This window comes from Symphodus melops (genome assembly GCF_947650265.1).
Source record: "Symphodus melops genome assembly, chromosome: 10".
Classification (NCBI taxonomy): Eukaryota; Metazoa; Chordata; class Actinopteri; order Labriformes; family Labridae; genus Symphodus; species Symphodus melops.
Window position 1 is genome coordinate 23,143,268 of NC_136700.1, and position 19,784 is coordinate 23,163,051.

Consider the following 19,784-nt stretch of genomic DNA (forward strand, 5'->3'; position numbering starts at 1 on the left):
GTATCTAGACCAATCACAGGTTAGGTTCACATTGACAAAATGGCGAAGGCCATTATTTGGCTTCAGAACGCCTCTTCAGAATGGCTGCTGTCACAAAGACTATGTCCATAGTTTATACCGTCTATAGCCAACCTTTATCAGGCCTTACCTTGGTAAAATGCCCAGACAGATTTAACATAAGTGGTTTAAATGTCTATAGCTTATTTCTCTATTTGTGATTTTTATTGAATTGGATTACTATGAAGTCTTGAGTTCTGCATGAGTACGGACCTGCTCACTTTAGTTCAGCATTCATCACAACAAGTTACAGCTATTGGATATGTGACTCAAAGAGATGATTTTCTGCATTTTTTCATGATTTAATTTGGCATGTATGTAATGTCAAATTTCTCAGGCGATTTTTCCTAAAGTTAAGACCAATGCAAATGTTTTTTTGTTTTTTTCTAAGTTTGTTTTCAAAATAAACTACAGTTTTCTGGATGTTTCTCGTCTTATGTTGCATCACTACATTTGTCAAGTATTTTATTTTTGCCACAACATTTTGGTACTTGAAAAAACTCGAAGCTCGAACTTGTCCTTTATTAGATGCAGAGTAAATAAAACTTTACTTTAAATATTAAGTTTCCTAAAAACTGACCTATGTGGGTAAACATGTATCTTCTTTCTGCCCTTCATTCCGTAAAACTCTGAGGTTCCCAGACAAGTGAAAGGAGGGAAGGATTAAAGGAGGGGAGAGGAGGAAGAAGAATGAAGTGGAGGGAGGAGAAAGCTGTTCTACCATCCCAATTCCCCAAAGTATCATTATTAAAACACTCACTTCCACAGGGGGAGGAAGAGAAGAGAGAGAAGGAAAACAGAGGGGAGGAGAAGAGAGGCGGCGAGGAGGGCTAAAAAAGGGTTGAACACAAAGAGGGGAGAAGAAGAAGAAGGAGTGGGGATCCCCCACTGGACAGAGTAAAAACAAATTAAAAGAGCCCTTATAAAACACAGATGCTGCAAAGAAAATAAACTTCACAAGATTTACTGTTTTGCAAAGGAATCGGAAGACATTGTGGAAAAGCCATCAGGACTTTTTTCTCCTCCACCTCCTCCTTCCTTTTTTTCTCTCTCTCCCCGTCCTCTCTCTCTCTCTCAGGTAGAGTTGCAGCGGAGGAATCTATCTTCCTAGCTTCCCTCGCTCTCTTTTCTCAATCTCTCATCTTGTCTTCTATTTTCAGTCGGAGTCGAGGTCAGGCCGGCCTGTGTGAAAATGGCTTCCTGCCCGGTCCCCCGCTCCCAAACCACAAGCTAACAGGGCGCTCTTATTAACAGCCGTATTTGGGAACATTTTTTTGTTGTATTTTTTTATTGACGTTTCTCATGTCAGGAAGCTTAAAAAAACAGACGCTTGACATCAGCGAGAGAGAAGGGGAAAAAAAATCCCAGGACATGATTACTTTAATTTCGTCATAAAACTTGAGTGCTAAGTAGAAAAAAAAGACGGAGAGATTTGAAAGTGTGCAACATGCTGTACATGGCAACAAGTACTGTAGTTTGTTCAGCTGGGGGGGGGGGGAGCAGCCAAAAGGGGGGAAAAAAAGATCAGCGATACAGAAGCAGAACATGTCTGCACGCAAAAACACACATGCACATTTCTTACGAGCAAGCAAACATCATCATGAGAAAACAATCAGGTGAGAGGAACGCTCGCAAACGCACACAAACAGCCGGCTGAAATCAGATCTACAAGTTTACAACATGTCAGTATTTACAAGGCTTCATCAGACGGGACTGAGTCACAAGCAAGACGAGCTGAGAGGGGGGGGTTGAGACAGCTCCACTGGATCAGATGACACCCACACTCCAACCATGTGTGTGTGTGTGTGTGTGTGTGTGTGTGTGTGTGTGTGTGTGTGTGTGTGTGTGTGTGTGTGTGTGTGTGTGTGTGTGTGTGTGTTTGTGTGTGTTTGTGTGTGTGTGTGTTTGGTGAACGTGTAAATGTATGTGTTGTGTGTGCAGCAATTATCTGATTTGGGTCAAGGAGCTCGTACCTCACAGTGAAGAGGCACGGGTTATGGCCAATGATTGGATGTTTGGGGAAGAAAGAGAGGGTCGGGGTTGGTGTGTGAGTGTGTGTGTGTGTGTGTGTGTGTGAGTGAGTGAGTGCGTGTGTGTGTGTACAGGGAGAAATAGTGCACACAAGTACACAAATGCTCAAAACCCGTTGTGCACAATTACAGACCAAATTTGAGGGAGCAGGAGAGGGGAGAGGAAGCAGGAGTCAGGTGGTCTCTGACCTGTCCTCACGTGAACATGACGTCATGACGGACGTGGAAGTTTTAAATGTCAAAAAAAAAAAAAGGAAGCACTGAATGACTTTGGAGTCTGTTTTCAGAAGTGAAGAAACATGTACAGTATATGAATACAGATTATACAATAACACTATTTTATAAATATATACAGAACGTGTGTGGACATGAAAAATTAGAGAGAAAAAACAAAGTTGGAGTCTTCTATTTCCTTAGCTTTATGTTTTTCTTTCCAGTGTACACTCTGTGTTGTATTATTATTATTATTATTATTATTATTATTATTATTATTATTATTATTATTATCATGATTGGAGCCCTATGAACTCAGACTAATATTTAAATACAGGCAGACCCTGATCGGACCCTGTAAAGTGGAGTTTAACAGTCTATGATCAGTGACTGATGAAATAATTAAACAAACAACATATGACTGTCATTCTTTGCTTTCACATCAGGACATCAGTATAACACGTTCTGTCAGACACAGGGTTGATGGTCAACATTAACAAGCTTCTTAACTGCACGCATGTTTCTGGTGTCAGCGTCCAACTCTGCAGGAACTCGAGCTGTAACAAAGAGTTTGCTCTCAATGACCTCCTCAGTACTGCTGGGAAAATTAGAGTTGGGCTTGAATTATGATCTTTTTCTCACAACAAGAAATTAAAAAAAAAAAAAAAAGGAAGAACACTAAATGTGGTCTTTTCCTATGTAAGAAAATATATAAATACAGGATGTGCTTCTATGAGAATTCATCTAAATTCTGTTTTTCTCTGCCTCCTTTGTATTCTTATTCGAGGAGCTTGACCCTTTAATTGTGTTATTTCTAACTTTACTAAATATCTCTAAGATGGAACAGAGACCTCTGAGACGTCTGTCTTTACATGTGATTCAAAACAGATCAGAGTGTGTCTGGACCGACCTCCCCGGTCAGAGAGGACCCGTGCTGTATCCGTCACTCTGTCTGCTCCTCCGTTTATAACCCTGCCGTCTGAAGGAGAGGAAACAATAAGAGAGATAATGAGACGTCGGCCCGGCTGTCACCGAACATCCTCCGCTGTCTGTGCGAGCCACTGGATGAAAATGATCACATCAAACCAAAGTCTTTGAAACATTTCCTTCATCAGGGTCATGATCTCATACCAGTGACTGATGCAGGCTTCAGTCCGCTGGATGATTCTATCACAGCAGACATGTTTCTTTTCCCGTGGATTAATATTCAAATATCTAAACGCCCCCCTGACACCGTCCTCATAGATCTGATCCTTCAAGTCAAGCTGTGACTGCAGCTCTGTGAGAAGAGTGGCGAACGACTGCTGGGACGCTTTGATCCACATTCAGCCGGCACGTTTCTGACAGCATCTAAATCTAGATGAACGGCGTGTCCAAAACCCTGACGTGTGACACGGGTCAACAGGTTTTTTTTAAGTTTTAAAAGGGTTTTTTTTTTTTTTTTGTCCAGAGTCATCAAGGTTTGTAATGCATGTAATGTGCAAATAAAGCAAGTTGAAATGCTGCAAGCTGACAAAAGCTTAAAGCTCCATGAGAATACTATTTCAAAAACCTCGCCGGACTGTTTTGTGATGCAGGAGTTAACACTTTTCAGGCTCTTCTGAGACTCTCGATGTACAAATGCATCTGCCGACTGAACGATTCTCAGATCTCCTTTATTATGTTTCTGACAAATCCCAGTCTTATTTCTGTGCGATACCAGTCGTCCTCGTGGCGACACTGGTACAGCTGTCTTCTGTAATATTGGGGATGTTTTGTCTGTTTGTTTGTCTTTTGTACTTGTGTCCTGATTTTATTTGCTTTTTATGTTTTCCAATGGACCCGAGTCTGTCAAAAAAAAAAAAAAAAATGATGACAACATCCACTGAGATCTTAGAATTAATGATTGTAACCAAAATACAACAACTTCACTTTAGTTTTCATCAGGAGAGATTCAAATGTGTAATTCTGGTGCAAAACATTTCATGTCTAAGTCTTGGTGGAATATGTTTGAGCAGTAAAATAAGGATGATATTGGGGTTAATTTTAGCATATTCTGTTTGATGCAAAAAGTGCCTAAAGGTCAATGCACAAGCCTGAAAGCTCAGATCTAAAAGAGAAAAATAATGGACCTCGAATGGGAGAAAAAAAAACAAAGATAGAGCTGTTTACAGAAGATCAGTAGAACAAAGGCGTGATGTAAAACCTGTGACAATAGACATCTTTCTGCTCCTCACAGTGTGCACTCTTCACAGGCTATGGAAACACGCTGGAAGCCACAAGTGCCGCCTGTGTGTAATGGCAAGGCAGCTTTATTTCTTTATCTCTGCCTTCCAATTTTGCAAATCAAATAATGATGAGTGCAGCGGCAAGCACCCAGTGATAAGAGGGTTTAGTGGTCGTGGAGATTGAGTTATTAGGGTTTCCTATATACAAAAAAAGAAGAAGAAAAAAGGACAGAGGTCTCTGGCGGAGCCCGAGCGCCGGCCAAGATACATATTCCTCGCACTGTGTATTTTTGGTCGCTTTAAAAGCCCTGAAAGTAGAGGGGAAGGCTAATTTTCAGGGTAAACAGCTTGTTCGATTGCAGTGTGGTTTTGCACTGAGCTCTCCGTTTATTGACTCAAGCCGAGAGCCGGGCTCTGGCTCCTCTGCAGACCACAGCCGACGGAGCCTGCTGCACTCACACAAGCCGCTAACACTAGCTTACCTTTTGATGGCACACTACTGTTAAATCAAATGTACTGAGTAATGTACAAAGCCTAATCCTCTTGTCTGTATGGCAGGTTCAAAAAAGGCTTTTAAAAGAACATCTGCTCCTTTTAGAGAGCTATTTGTTAGTTCCTATTTCCTGCTGATTTGTAATTTGAAGGTGAAATGATGAATGTTTCAACAGAAGGATTTAGATGCTGACGCTGGCTCGTGGGTGTCCGATAAATAGATGAATTATGAGTAGAAAAAAAAAGAATGGTTAAATAAAACCTCTACTTCCCCCATCATCTTAAAAAAAGAAAAAATAAAACAGAAAAGAAAAATTATAACAGCTGCGACTTCTCTTCATATAAAAGAATTCAGACTGCTTCTGAAAAAAAAAAAAAAAAAACAACCTCCAGAGGAGGCCTGTAAGTTGTTTTAGCTGGAGGAAGGGACCATTCATTAAAAAAAAGGAGACATTTCCGCACTCTCTCTCTGTTGTTAGATTTGTATCGAGGCAAAAAAAAAAAAAAAAACTCTCACAGCACAACTCAAGCTTCACAAGTCCTTTCCTCTGTGTGTTTGTGTGTTTGTGTGTGTGTGTGTGTGTGTGTGTGTGTGTGTGTGTGTGTCAGTCGACCCTGCAGCTCTGCTCCTCCCACTGCAAGCTGATGACAATCCTGACCAAACAGCGCCACATGGAGGACTACTCTGGTAGGGAAACACATGGGTTACTCAAAGAACTCCAGAGACAACTTTAATATTATAAAAGACAATGTCCTAAACAGTCATTTAGATTTGTACCACTTTGTAGATCAACATTTTGACATATTTAAAGGAATATATGACATATGAACTTAAGATAAGGTTGTTGGTTTTTTTGCACGTTCAAGAGATACATTTTGTCAGCATCGTCTGATTTTCCCCGTTTTCTGTTCCTGTTTATTTGCAGCTTCCCACCATGACACACATGCACAATACAAATGAGCACTGATAGAGGAAGGGAAGCACGCCTGTTGTCACTGATTACAAGTGTGAACAACACGTCAGGGGTGACTGTCGGCGTCCGCACACTCGTGTTCTGTGTGTGAATAAGATTAAGACGTACGAGCTACAGAGCAACTTTACCGCACATAGAACTCAGCTAATATCTGATTTTGAGGTTTGAAAATGTTTTGTGTTTTCACTCTGTAATGCCTCGACATGTTTTGGAGAAAAGAATACACGCTAAAAACTAATAACTCAAACTCAAAAATCTAGTTCCATTTTTTGTGATTTCATTTTTGGACTGTTGGTCGAAGGGAAAACATTCAGAGTCACAAGATGAACTTGAAGCCAAAATTTGACACCTAAACCTAAAGTGCATTTCCTTTTATTATTATTATTATTATTTTTTTTTTTAAGAGACCGTAGGATCTGTCAGTGCTCAGTAGGGATGCTTGTTCTTAATGTCCACCTGTATGGGAGTATGCTTACTTGTGTTTGTTATTTCACAGGAACACTTCTTCTGATGTATCTGCTTGTTTTGGCCTTCAATCAGAAACTCCATATTACTTCAGATTTATATTATTATTATTTTGTAATCTTACGTTCTTCTCTAATGTTACAATCGAGTTCTGTATTCTGTTGCACTGCCATTGTGTTAAATATGTAATAAAACATACGAGATAGATAAGACCCATGAAAGAAACATTGCTTTTAGTTTATAATTGAATATTTGAATCAATGCTATGAAGAGCTTTAATCGTTCATGTTTCATTCCCTTGATGAGTCAGAAGTATTTAGATTGCCTGGCCGTAAAAACTAGTTATATTTAACTACAAAATATTCTCATTGAGGTTCATGGTTTCCTTGTTGTTGTGGAGCTTTTGATCGTTTCACACTGCCCTCTTCATGAACAGAGTATGCCCCAGTCTCTTGTCTCCAAAGAAAGAGGCACTAAGGTCTATGAAAGGCCGGGGGAAATGCATGGACATCGGAGCCTTCAGACATGCACAAAAGAAAAACCTCGACAATCGAAATTAGCTGAGGTCGCACGTCTTAGCAAGCACAATGGGTTTAGAGTTTGTACGTATGAAAAAAGGAGTTGAAATTCAAAAACAAGTTAACCTTGGTGGGTCTGCGGTGGATTAATAAAAGCTGCTTGGCTAAGACTCCATGGCAGACAGCTCATCATGATGACTGAAATCTGGACAAGTCATCCGTCTCTGTTTCAAACCGTGTTCAAGTTCCTGAAAGGGACAAGCTATCGTTTTAAAGTGTGAGTGAAGCATCCACTGGCCTACCTGTGTGATGTCTTCATGTTTGACTCTGTTACTTTCAACCGACCGTACAGTGAACAACAAGGTCGTACTGAGGTCGTGTACATACGTGTCGCACACCAGCAGTTATGAGGTAATGTTTCCTTGGCACCGACCTCTGCAGAGCGTTGGTGTTTTTCACCACAGGACGATGACTGACGAAGGGGAGCGCGGAGGGGAGGAGGCAGGCGAGATAAAACAAAAGTCCCAAACCCAAATAAGCAAGCCGTCAGCCTCTAATAGCAGAAAGGAAGTGTCCCTTTATCAACAAGTGAATTAACAGTTTCCCGTCACACCTTGTTTTTTTGCCTCCCCCGGTTTCTCTCTGAACCAGCGCCAGGGCCCAGATGGCCCCGCGATCGGACCACCAGGGCTTCTGCACAGTGAGGAAACAAATCTGTTGCTCTGACTAATAGCCTCGTGTTGATGTTTGATGCCTTGGAAGTCTGTGACCAGCTCGCTGTTAGTTTGTATACTCACGAAAAGGCACCCAGGCACGTTTGAAGAAACGCACCTCAAGTCCAAAGTGTTATGAAAGTGTAGAAAGACAGACGTTTGACAAATCTAATAGTGAAAGAGTGATCCAAAGAACAAGTGTCAAACCATGAACAGGATCAAATATTGATCCATAAAGGTGAAAAAAGTTTCACTGGGTCGAACATTGTCACAGATGTCACAGTCATAGTTTTTCAAGTTCAATATGATATTAGTTCAAATCTAAATCTTTTCATTCCAGTGTTGACACCACATCAACCAAAACAGCAGGCCTACATCACCTATATTTGTGGATTTCTTGTTTTAATGACAAACTCCTGAAACCTGTCTACACTGAGTTCTCTGAAGAGCTGAATATTTGAAACGAGATTTGCTCCTTTCTGAAACTATAAATCATTATAATAATGGAGATTCAGTTGTTTTCAGACACGACGTATCTTTAAGTATTGACAAGTTTCAAAGTATGCTCCATTTTGACAACCTTCACAGAAATTCAGATTTTTCTTTATTCCCTTGAACTCAACACACGTGCAGGAGAAAATGACCATCTGTAACGAGAACGATAAGTCGAGCAGATAGAAAACGCTGCTTTCAGTATAAGAGAAGAAGAAAACTCGTATTACCAGAGGATATAGAAGCAATTAAGAAACTGTACTTATCATTCCTGATCTGAATCCGCAGGTGATCAGGAAGCTGTACACCTTGATGTTATCTCAGAAAGAGAGAGAAACACTCCATATACACACAAAGTGAACCTGCTTTCTGATGTTGTTTTAGTCACTATATCCGTTTGTTTTTAAAGTTAGCAGACTTCTTGGGATATTTCAAGTCCCATTAAAGACTTTGTGACCGGGGCGCAGATGGCATCACATGTACGGAGGCTATCGTTCTCAAAGCAGGCGGCCTAGGTTCAAATCCAACCTGTCAAATCACTTTTCTCCTGCATGTCACACCCCACCCTCTCTCTCTCTCTCTCTCTCTCTCTCTCTAATGTCCTACACGAGCCCCGTTACTGTCAAACAAGGCGCAAAAAATCCCCCAAATAACCCTTCAGAAAAACAAACAGACTGTGAAGACTAAAGGAATCCCCCTCTTAAAATAATCTGAGTGGCAAGATAGAATATCTTATGTAGAGTCTTAGATCTTAGCATGTGTGTATGGTGGTATGATATGAATTTATAGCATTTATTGTGTATATATTCAACTAAACTATAAACCTACAAGCTAAGCTAAAGCTAGCAGCACATTGCTCAGAGCTATCTGGGTGAGCTGTCAGTGAGAGCTGTTTATCATTGAACTTCCTTTTAAAAATCCATTTCAAATATTTAACTGTAGAAAAAAAATAACTCAACAGTAAAAATGTGAAGACTCGAGCAAATTCCAATCAGTCAATAAGATGCACCTCAAACTGGCCCCGGCACTATCAAATGATATCTCCATGATTGCATCAGTTAAAAACAATCATATTGAATATATATATTCCTAAACATCCCCAAGTACTTACTGACCCAGATAAGTAGATTCAAGTCTGATCTCCCTTTACCACACTGGAGGGCAAAGTACAGGCCTTCGCAAAGAAATATGAACGCAGATCAAATGAATCAAGTTGTTTTTGGAGTGCTGAAAACCTGTTTGCACTGCACGCTGCTGTATTACACAGTACTGCGGCTGGATCTGAAAACCATCTGAGTAATAAAACTCTCCAGCGGCTGCCATGTGCCTGGTATAGCCTCAATAACCTCTGCCCTGCGCAGAAAAAACTCTACTCACTAATCAAGCCTTGTATGCGCTGGGCCGCAGACAAACCGCACAGTAGAGCGTGGGATGGGCACGGTATGGGTCATCACCTCAAATGACAATACATTGATCACACAGAGGAAAGACTTTGGGTAAGAAAGGAGGGGGAAGAGGAGAAAATGTACCGTATTCACGGCTCTAAATAGCCATTCCCAGATTTTAACAGTGACAAGAAGACATCCAATTGCAGCCTCTATTTTTAGTCCTGCTGGCGGCCTGGGCTGGCAGCTTTGAGGAGGATGTGTACTTTTCTACAGTTCCTTCCCAAAAATCAACGCTGTCCTGGCTGGCGACAATCACAGAGCAGCTGTTGTGGCTAGGTGGCCCGGCCCCGGCTTGCCTCACCCTCGCAGCCTTCTGCCAGCCTAAGAAAAAACCCCAAAATTCACACCCTGCGTGCAAAAACAGGCGGAAGGCGGACACAAAAGCAAATGTGACTAAATGTGTTTGCATCCGGGGAAAACGACACAAATTATGGACTTTTTATCAGCGGCTGTGGTGGAGGGGAGGGGGAGGGGGAGGTTTCTAAATTTACATGCGGCAGGATGCCTCGGAGACAATTTATCTTCAAAATAACAGACACACGGAGACCTGTGTGACCTTTACCCACAGAGATCTCACTGCTGAACTGTTAATGACCTACTGTGATACTGGGACCTTTTGGGTACATTTGGCAATATAAATATAGCTTCCTCTACAGAGTGAGAATCATCCTGTCTTCACATGCAAACATTTTTTTCAATCAATTTTATTATCAATGATCCACAAGTCACAGACATTATCGTGCTCAATCTGGAGAACAGCCAGTAGTGACTTTAATGCAAACAGAAAAATCGAGTAAATCCAACTTAGTAACTATTTTTGCACAACGACCTCGTTTATTCAAACTGTTTTAAGAGAATTGAACTGTTTGTCCCTTATTAAGATACCTTATCTTTCTGCTTTTCGTGCATTACAGGGTTGATTGGAAGAACACCAACATGACTGTGTGTTCCTGTTTCTAATACTTGTGTCCATTCAAAAGGACTTAATTACAAATGATCTCATGCTCGCTTAAGTTGGACCATTTTTGATGAAGAGTACTTGATCTTATTAAAACAAAACACCCTCTGTCTTTCCTTATTGTTAAATCAACAGACACATGTTTGTTAAATGCAGATGTGCACATTGGGGTCATCTTCAGGTTTGTTGATTTATTACTTTTGGGTTGTTGGAGGCGTACCACATCAACAAGAAGAAAAGGAACCACTATAAAAGCTGGTGTATCTTAAGAGAGATTAGGGACAACTGATTTTCTCTCCAAAAATATGCTGTTTGTTTCTACTTTCAGCATGTCATTGGAACTATTTCAGACTTTATGAGTGCGATCTTTGCACACAGTGACTCAGAGTTCACACAGTGAGGGGCTTTGTGTCTGTGTGTTATTTTTTATCAGACAGTGAGCTGGGGTGAGCATGGTTTGGATTAACACCTTGATAACAGCCGTGTGAGAGCTGACTTCAATTTCCTGTGGGCTTGATCCGACACTGTAAAATATCAGAGTTATGAAAACCTTCCATTTTCTCCCGGACTGGAGGGAAAGCGCTTTACTTTAACATGACTTTAATCTTTGATCCTGACCTGCTCCGTTTTTTTGTTCTTCAACACAAAACAATGACAGTTTATCTTCTTCAAATGTACACACACACACACACGGTCAATAAGGTATCACTGTGAGGACTAATTGTTGACAGGTGGCTCTAATGCTCTCCTTTGAAACTGAAGTGTGATTTACGACCTCGCTCCCCGAGACCCGGCTTTCAGCGCTGCTACTACCAACTTATCTTTCTCTCCCTCGGCCTGTCGCTGCCCCTCCTGTCCTCCTCCTGTTCTATCTCTCCTTCGTTTTTCTCTATTGCACCTCATTACTTTCCTCACTCACTTTCACCTCCTCCCTCTCTTTGATGTTTTTTTTTGTTTTTTTCTGTTGCTCTGCGTCTCTCATCGCCGGCCTAGCGGTGACTCTCCGTAGTCAGACATGCTCTTAATGTTTGATGGCCTATTTTTCAGCGTGCGGAGGAATGTGTGTGCGGTTTTTTTTCTTGGTGTGGGGGTTTACAGAAGGGTCTGGGACTAGACGAGGAAGACAGGAAGGAGAGGGGAAGCAAGGGCGCCGTCTCACAAAAGCGTGTGTGAATGTGTGTGCACGTGACCAGAGGTGTAGTGCAGAGACTTGACCCTGACCTCTTGGTCCCAGTCACCTTCTCTGACACACATGAAGAGTAGAGCCTGAGAGCAGCGCACACAGAAAGTGTTGACCGTGAAAAGCACTTCTGAAGGAGGCATGAGTGAGATGGGTAGGATTTTCTATCAAACTCTTTTTTGTGTAATTACAATTTACTCTTTGTAAACCTGGGAAGCATTTTCAAATACTTTGGCTTCTAAATGACAAATGTATGCAATCAGAACATCACGGCCCCCTTCAGACAAGAGTCGCTCGTCTCCTGCTGCCTCAACCTGCAAGTCTGTTAAAGATAGTTTGTGTTGTTTGAGTTTCTCTTCTCTTTTAAATCAATAAAGTCACAAAACAATTCAAATGAAATATCCCATGATTTCTCAGCTAAACCAGCATCCTTTGTGCTCTGCATTGAATGATGTCTGTGGGTACTGAGGAGAGAACAGAAATAGCTGTTTCTGGTATATATAAAAGAAATTAAAAAAAAATCTAAAGGTCTCTCTCGATGTCAGACAATTCAAATAATCTGAGCCTATTTGCATCAAATCAAGACATTTCAATGGAAGGTTTCTGATTTTTCTTGAAAGACAATACTTCAGCCTTTACAGTGCATGTTGCTGCTGCAAGTTTAAGCAATCTCCGACACTACTTTCAGCACCTATAAGTCATTTAGACTTCTGCTGCTGATACACAGAACTGTTCCAGTCTGTTGAATGGTTAAAGATCTGATCTCCGCTCATGTAAGCTTGAGGCCAACACATGCAATGATCTTAAAAACGACATTCTGATGGATTATGTAAACCAGTTGCCAGTTCCACATCATTTGGTTCTGTGTAGTGTTTACCGAGCTATTGACCTCCATCTGGCTGCAGCGAACCTGTTAGAGCGCAGTGGTGTTCCTGGAAAATCGATGACTAATAAGAACTGTGATATTTTACACTGAGTTACACCTCCGGGGTCACGCAGTGCAGCTGACACAAGAGTGTGTGTTTATCTACTGTATGCTAAGTGGGGACACGCAGACAGGGTGCTGTTTGACCAACAAAGGAGACAAGGTTGTGGCAGACAGATCAGAGTACCTGGAAAATAGCTACGGAGACAAACGGTAACTGGAAACGTGCAAACAAATACAGACAACACTCACACATGACCTCAACTGTAGCAATCTGTCTCCTGTTATTTTCAGTTTTTTTTCTGTGTTGTGTGCTTTTCGTGTTCAAGGTTGAATTCAAATCAAACTCAAAGCAACATAAAACTAGGAAGTAAGCCCGCTCCTCACCATGCAGTGGAGACCCCGATGGGCTGCTGGACAGGCCGGGTATGGGGCTACAGCGGCCCCCGATTCCTCCTGCTCCACCGAGGATGCATCCACCTCCTCCTATGACTCCTCCCGCTCCTCCTCCTAACGCTGCCGCCCTGTTCAGCTCCTGCTCAATCTCCTCCAGGCCGGCACTCTTTTGGAAGCGAGACATCCGGTTGACCACTCGCGGGGACATGTGTGTGCGGGCGCAGGGAGCACCTCCGTAAGGGTTGATAGGGAACACATGGGTGGTGCCTCGGAGGGTGCTGATGGCTACCCAGCGACTGTCCTGGCTGAAACACATATCCTGGACCTGGACAGAGACACGACAGAATCAGAGTCTGTTTGATTTGCCTTGTCTATCTGAAGTTTCTTCTTCAGAGAATATGAACGTTTGTAAAAAAAATTCACAGCTTCCACAGTGATCAAAACTCACGCAATAATAAAAATCTAGAGAGACATCGGGTCAGAACTCCAGTTAAAACAAACTTTACTTTACTACTCTTTAGGTACTGACAGTGTCACACTAGCCATGAACATGAGCTCAGTGACTTCACCCACTGGTTTCTGAAGAGGCATTTTGAAGCCAAGCGATGGCAGTAGCCATATTAGAAATTTCCTCTCCACCTAATTGCAGTCACTATAGAAACAGAGGAGGAGCTGAGGAGGGGGATGGAGCCTTCTCTTCGGCTTTGGGCTTTTGCAGCCTGCCTCAAGTGGTCACTTGAAGAACTGCAGTTTTTCAACCACTGCATTAGTTTTATTTTTTTATGCCGCTTGGTCTTAACACTTATTCGATGACATGACCAATAGCCTCCCTATTAAATATAACCATAAGATTAAAAACTAAACTTTCCTGTTCTATGAGTTAATCCTTTTAGATGTTTTTCTTGGATAGGAAGAGGTTTAATTATGATATAAGCGATTGTATAACAGTAGCTAACAATTTATTGAATGGGTTTTTTATACTTCAAAATATAATAATAATAATTTACACTTTATTAATCCCACGAGGGGAAATTCAGTTTTTACACTCTGTCTAACACACACATAGGCCGAGATACACACTCATGCACAAACAGGGTTCTAGTGACATGCATTAATGGAGAGGTCTCAGAGTGAGGGGGCTGCCCACAGCGAGCGCTCCAGAGCAGTTTTTGGGGTTCGGTGCCTTGCTCAGGGGCACCTCGGCAGTGCTCAGGAAATGGACTGGCACCTCTCCAGCTACCAGACCAGTTTCCGGACTTGGTCCGTGCCGGGACTTGAACCGGCGACCCTCCGGTTCCCAACCCAAGTCCCTACAGACTGAGCTACTGCCGCCCCAATATCATATACAATATCATATACAATGATGATCATATACAATGATACTGAAACTATAATGATTTGTGTGCTTTATGAATGCTATGAATATATGACACATTTCCTCTGGCGGTATATTTGATACCATCTGTGCCCAACTTTTGAGACTGAACACACTCAATAACACCTCAAACAACAGCCAGCCATTTTACTCCAGATTTGATTTGAGCAGTTTAGCCCACCTTCTCTATGCCAAACCTTCATTAACCAGTCGGCATCAATAAATATGCACGGTGGAACTAAACTGCATCAACCTGAAGTCTGGAAGAACATTAACGTGACTTTGCTGAAGTGATTACACAGATAAACAAAACGATCTGAGGTGCTTGATAAAAGTTCACCAGGATGAGGGGATAAGAGAGTCTCAGCAAAGGTGACAACGTGACACGAGTTTGTTTGCTGGTGAAACAAATGACTCGGTAAAAACAAAAGGAGTTGACGGCTTCCTTTGTTCGCCCTCCTGCTCAAACAGTGACAGACTCTCAGGGAGCAGACACTTGAGCAGATAGCATCTCACTGAGCATGTTAGACATGCAGGAACCCAGACAGCGAGGGTGCAAGAGACAACACACGGAGAAGATGGTGAGGTGTGCTGAAACAGCTTCTGTCATATCATGCTACTGAAGAAATAGATTCTGGAAAATGAAAGGAAAAAGGTCCAGGAGAAACATTTGATGAGGAATGTCCAACTTTTTTTTGTCAAAAAGAGCCAATCAGAAAACAACAGCTCTGTACCTGCAGGCCTCTCTAATCTCCTGCCAGCTCCGACTCAGTAATTGTCCCCACCAAGTTAATGGGGCATCTTCTGCATACCAGACGGTTACTTTACTTCACAAAGACGAGTGAAAGAGGAGGTCTGACCTCTGCTCAGCCTGATTACGGACGACTCAGGGATGAGAAAGAGCGACTTTGTGTGTCTGTTGTAATTGGTCATAATAGACCTGTCAGAGCTCCAACTGTAAATGGCTGCAGAGGCTGCACTGTCAAATCTTAATTTCAGGTCGGGGATTACCTGAGGAGCTGCTGCTGTCGTACTGTGACAACCACGCAGGTTTCAAAAAGTTTTCAAATGTTATCTTAAAAAAGGAGGAATGCATTCAGTCCCTGAGTGGAGGTTGCACATTCCAGAGAGGTTGAAGAGCCTCGTATGTGGAGAATGTGATGACATCCGTCGCAGTCAGATGCCAAGGGACATGTGAAATGCTTTGAATTTTCCTTTGTTTTAATCGGTGAAACTGAGAGATTTGGCAGCTCAGTTCACCGGAGAGGAACCGTGAAGGAATGACCAGAATGTGACAAAGATGGACAGAGGGATAAGATGGAAGAGAGAGGACCATTACACACTTTGTGTGGTCTAGTCGAGTAAGTTTAAGGAAAATCAGAATGAAGGAAGAAAAACAAACAAGGTAGACTCTAAATCCAGATTATGATCTTAATAGCAGAGGGGACACTGGCAATGAAACGCCACAAACAGCAACTGCAGAGAGCTAGTGGATACTCAACTACAGTTTACCTTGTAAAAAACCTGTGATGCTGTGGACAAGGCCATGGCACTCAGTGTTTCTGCTATCATAGATATATTCATAATTTGGGGCCTCAACTTATCCTGTTTTTATTTCCCCTGAAACTTTGAATCTAATTAGTGTAAAAAGTGTAAACAGTATCAAAGTGCTTTAAAGTGAGATCAGTTGAGTATTCTTCATAAAATCACCAATATTTTACTTCAATGACACTTTGTACCAAAAAGACAATTTTAATAACGGCAATAACTAAAGTTTGGAAGTTTTACTTATGTCTGAATCACTTCATGCATGGAAGCTAATCTTTAGTCTTTAGATGAATTTCAAGTCAGGCAGACCTCGTTCTACTTCATGTGATCAGGAGAAAGATGGACGCATGGTCACAAGCCATCCAAGGAAGTCGATGTGGCATAACGTCACCTGACAGCAATGTGAAAGACTGCTGGAGACACGCTTCAAGACACACGACACATGTCATCAGGATTACTCCACCAGATGTGGATTTGTGACATCTTAAGAGTAAAACTCTCTTTATTTCAAAGTTGAAACACGAGTACTGCATGCTATGAAAATGAATATGAGCTTTTTGTCTTTGCATTATACACGACGTCTGACAAATCCTGCATCTTTTCATCTGAGCCAGTCGTCATTTTCTGAAACTTTAAGGTATAAATGAGAATAATTAATATAAAAGTTGGAAGAAATATTTGATACGCTAAGAGACAAAAATGTATTTCACTCAAACATATAGCTATCAAGCGTAAACAAAGAGAAAAAAAAAAGAGTAAAGACGTAGCACATACGATAATAAATAGTAAAGCGAACGCTGATGAAGGAGACCTAAAGGACATTTGTGTACTGACTCTTCTGTCTATCTGTATCAACATATTGTGTCAGTTTGTTATATTCTTCCACAGCTCTGTGGTCTGTGCTTCATATGTGGAAGATGAAAGATCCAGACTGTCTTATATAACTGAAGGTGTAAAAACAGTCTCACAGATATCAAGTGTTCTGTGGAGGATATCTAAAGGCATCATGATTGCGCACTCTGTCATACAAACAGACAGCAGGTTTCTTTTCCAGTTGAAGAAGTGGGGATCATGCAGAAAGCGAAGAGAAGCCTGGTTACTGACGTGTTTAACCCTCCACAGCTTAAGGTGCTGCTCTCCAATGTTTAGCACTGTAACTTCAGAGACTCTCCAGTTTGCTCTGTTCCTCGGCTCTCCTTCAGTCACTCACAGCTGTTATCAGCTGCAGGTCTGTTTACCTGGCCTCGGGTCACTGACAGCCAGCCGCATGTTTGGCTGCTGGAGACAGATAAGGCGTCTCTCCACCCTCCTAACTGAAGACTTTATCACTCTCGGCTGTGCGTTTGTGTGTGTGTGTGTGTGAGTTTGTGGTGATAACCTCTGGCCCAAGCACTCGGCTGAGGCCGGCTCTCAGTGTTTACAACAGGTCGGATCAAAGCAGGCTCAGTGTGCAGCCGGTCAGCGGACCTGCCGTTTGGTCATACATTAACTGAGAGAATGTGTGTGCGTGTGTGTGTGTGATTGTGTGTTTTCCCAGTCAATAATCCTGAACCGAACAAGGCCTGAAGTAGTTTTGTTGAGTAAGGACTTCTCTGCACATTTCTGCACATTAAATATTTTGACCTGTAAGGGGCTGACTGTAAACTGATTTTTCACAAAAAAAGTGCTTATCCTGCTCATCTTAGCAGGTCCATTACTGAATTAAATAAAGGTCAATCTAAATAACTTTTCTTTTTTTTTTAGGTATTTTGCAAACTAACAGCGACCACAGCGTCACCATCATCTGCCGAGGAACAACAGATGGAAATAAGCTAGTTAGCTAAATCTGGGACAAAGCATCTTCTCTTGTGTGGCATCAAAACTGTTTTTTTTGTTTATCACTGACCCTGATTCAAATAAACAATGTCAGCCTTATCAAGATGAATGTGTCATTTCTAATAAAACCAAACGTCTCATTATGAACACTGCTTATTACAGTGATATCTTTGTTGTATTAGCATTTATGTAAAGACCATTTAAATAAAGTTCCCCACTTTATGATAACACATTACAACAGCAAACGTTAAAGAGCTCATCAACTTCAACCCCAGACGTTCTCAGAAAGATAATCCATTATTCATCTCGCAAGCTGAGAAATGTACACCAGTGTCACAGCAGCAAAGCAGGATAGCAGAAGAAAATCACAGAGTGCAAAAATGACAAGAATCAGTCAAAGGGCAATGCTTTCACCATCAACCCCTCCTGAACAGGTGGTTGTTGTTGACCTGCAGGAAACACAAGAAGAACAGGAACTGGACTCTTTCTGGGTATTTCGTTTAAAAAAAAAAAAAAACATTAATTTGCATAATCATTGTCCCTCTGTCTGTCTTTGACCTGTCGCTCCTATATTTTCAGCTTGGATCATTCCTCTTTCTGTATTTATGGTGGAGTCGGTTGTTCAGTGAGGAGAAAGCAGCTTCATGAGTCAACAGTACTTCATAGTTAGACAAATATATCTCATCGTTTTTTTCCCCCCTCATGATAAATTGCAGCGACTGACACGACAACATCAAATGAAAAAATCAATTCTAAGGCTTTCCCCTGTAAAGGTGCATCACCTGTTACAGCGTCTTAAATGATTGGGATGTGTGTGTGTGTAATGCCTCACAGACCTTGGCTTCAGTTTCCCCGCGGTGCAGGGTGTAGAGATGATGAACAGCGCTCTGCGAGGACGCCCATGGATGGGTGAGAATCTGGAAGACGTGAAAATCGTGGCCCAGAGTGTCGGCAGTCACCAGCAGCATCCCTACAATAAAACACAAACACCACTATCAGCGTCAGGAATCAGTCCTCGAGCCAGCTTCAAAATAAACTGTTTTCTTCATCACAAAATGTGGAACTGAACTTCAAACACACTTTGTGAACATGAATCTTCCTTTAGTATGTTTTTCATGGCGCTTTTTACGAATAAATAAAACTCCTGAAAACTTTTTTTTTTCCCTGCCAGCCTGTTAGTTTATTGTATGTGTGAAGTTGGGGTGAGCTAATGTGGGAACAACCATTTCCGGTAGATTTCAGGGGATCTCTTTCAGGATTGCATAAGTGAACACAGCTGTATTTTTTAATGCTGCTATTCCTAGAACCTAAACTGTAAAAGGACTTGAGCTTTTATGGTGCTTTTCTAGTCTTCTGACTACTTAAATTGCTTTTACACGGCAGGTCTCACCTACACATTTGCATCCATTCACACATGGAGGCAGAGGCAGCTTTGTAAAGTAACTGATCCCATTCATAGGCCGCTGATGAAACAGCAGTTATGTGTCTTTCCCAAAGAACATGTAGGAACTGGGGATTGAACCCTCAACCCTTTGGTTTAGAGACATCAGCTCTACGACTGAGCCACAGAAGCCCCAAAGTCCACAGTCAATCAGGATTCTCCAGCTCTGCATGCTGCGTTCACTATCAGTGTGTTGGTGTACATGTCGTGTTAAGAAGCACGTTCAGCCTTCACATTACTGTGATGTGTAAAAAGATTGTTTTTATCATTTATCATCAAATGACTGAGGCATTTGTTTATTTTTTTTTATTTACCATTCAAGAGAGAATAATCAGCTCCTTATTAGTTTCTATGACACATGTAATCAGGATATTTAACTTAGAAATGATTGAGATACGGCAAAAATCATTCCTGGAGAACGTCAAATGAAGGGACATCCTGAAATCAGTCGCTGTGTGCTCATAAAGGCAAACAATACTTTAGCCTCACAGTTCTGTCAAAGTTGACTCACAGACGTTCTCAGCTGTGTCAGTGTGG

The 19,784-nt window shown here is 41.7% G+C and overlaps 1 protein-coding gene across 4 annotated transcripts in view; it reads right to left on the bottom strand.

Moving 5' to 3' along the window:
• bcas3 (BCAS3 microtubule associated cell migration factor) overlaps positions 1-19,784 on the bottom strand; it is a 289,933-nt gene that overhangs the window by 213,671 nt on the left and 56,478 nt on the right. For all 4 annotated transcript variants that reach the window (XM_079354708.1, XM_079354709.1, XM_079354711.1 and 1 more), the window contains exons 14-15: positions 18,643-18,776; positions 13,060-13,393 (exon numbers count right to left, since the gene is read on the bottom strand). In XM_079354708.1, coding sequence (XP_079210834.1) covers positions 13,060-13,393; positions 18,643-18,776 — 468 coding nt within the window. The remainder of the gene's footprint in view (positions 1-13,059; positions 13,394-18,642; positions 18,777-19,784) is intronic.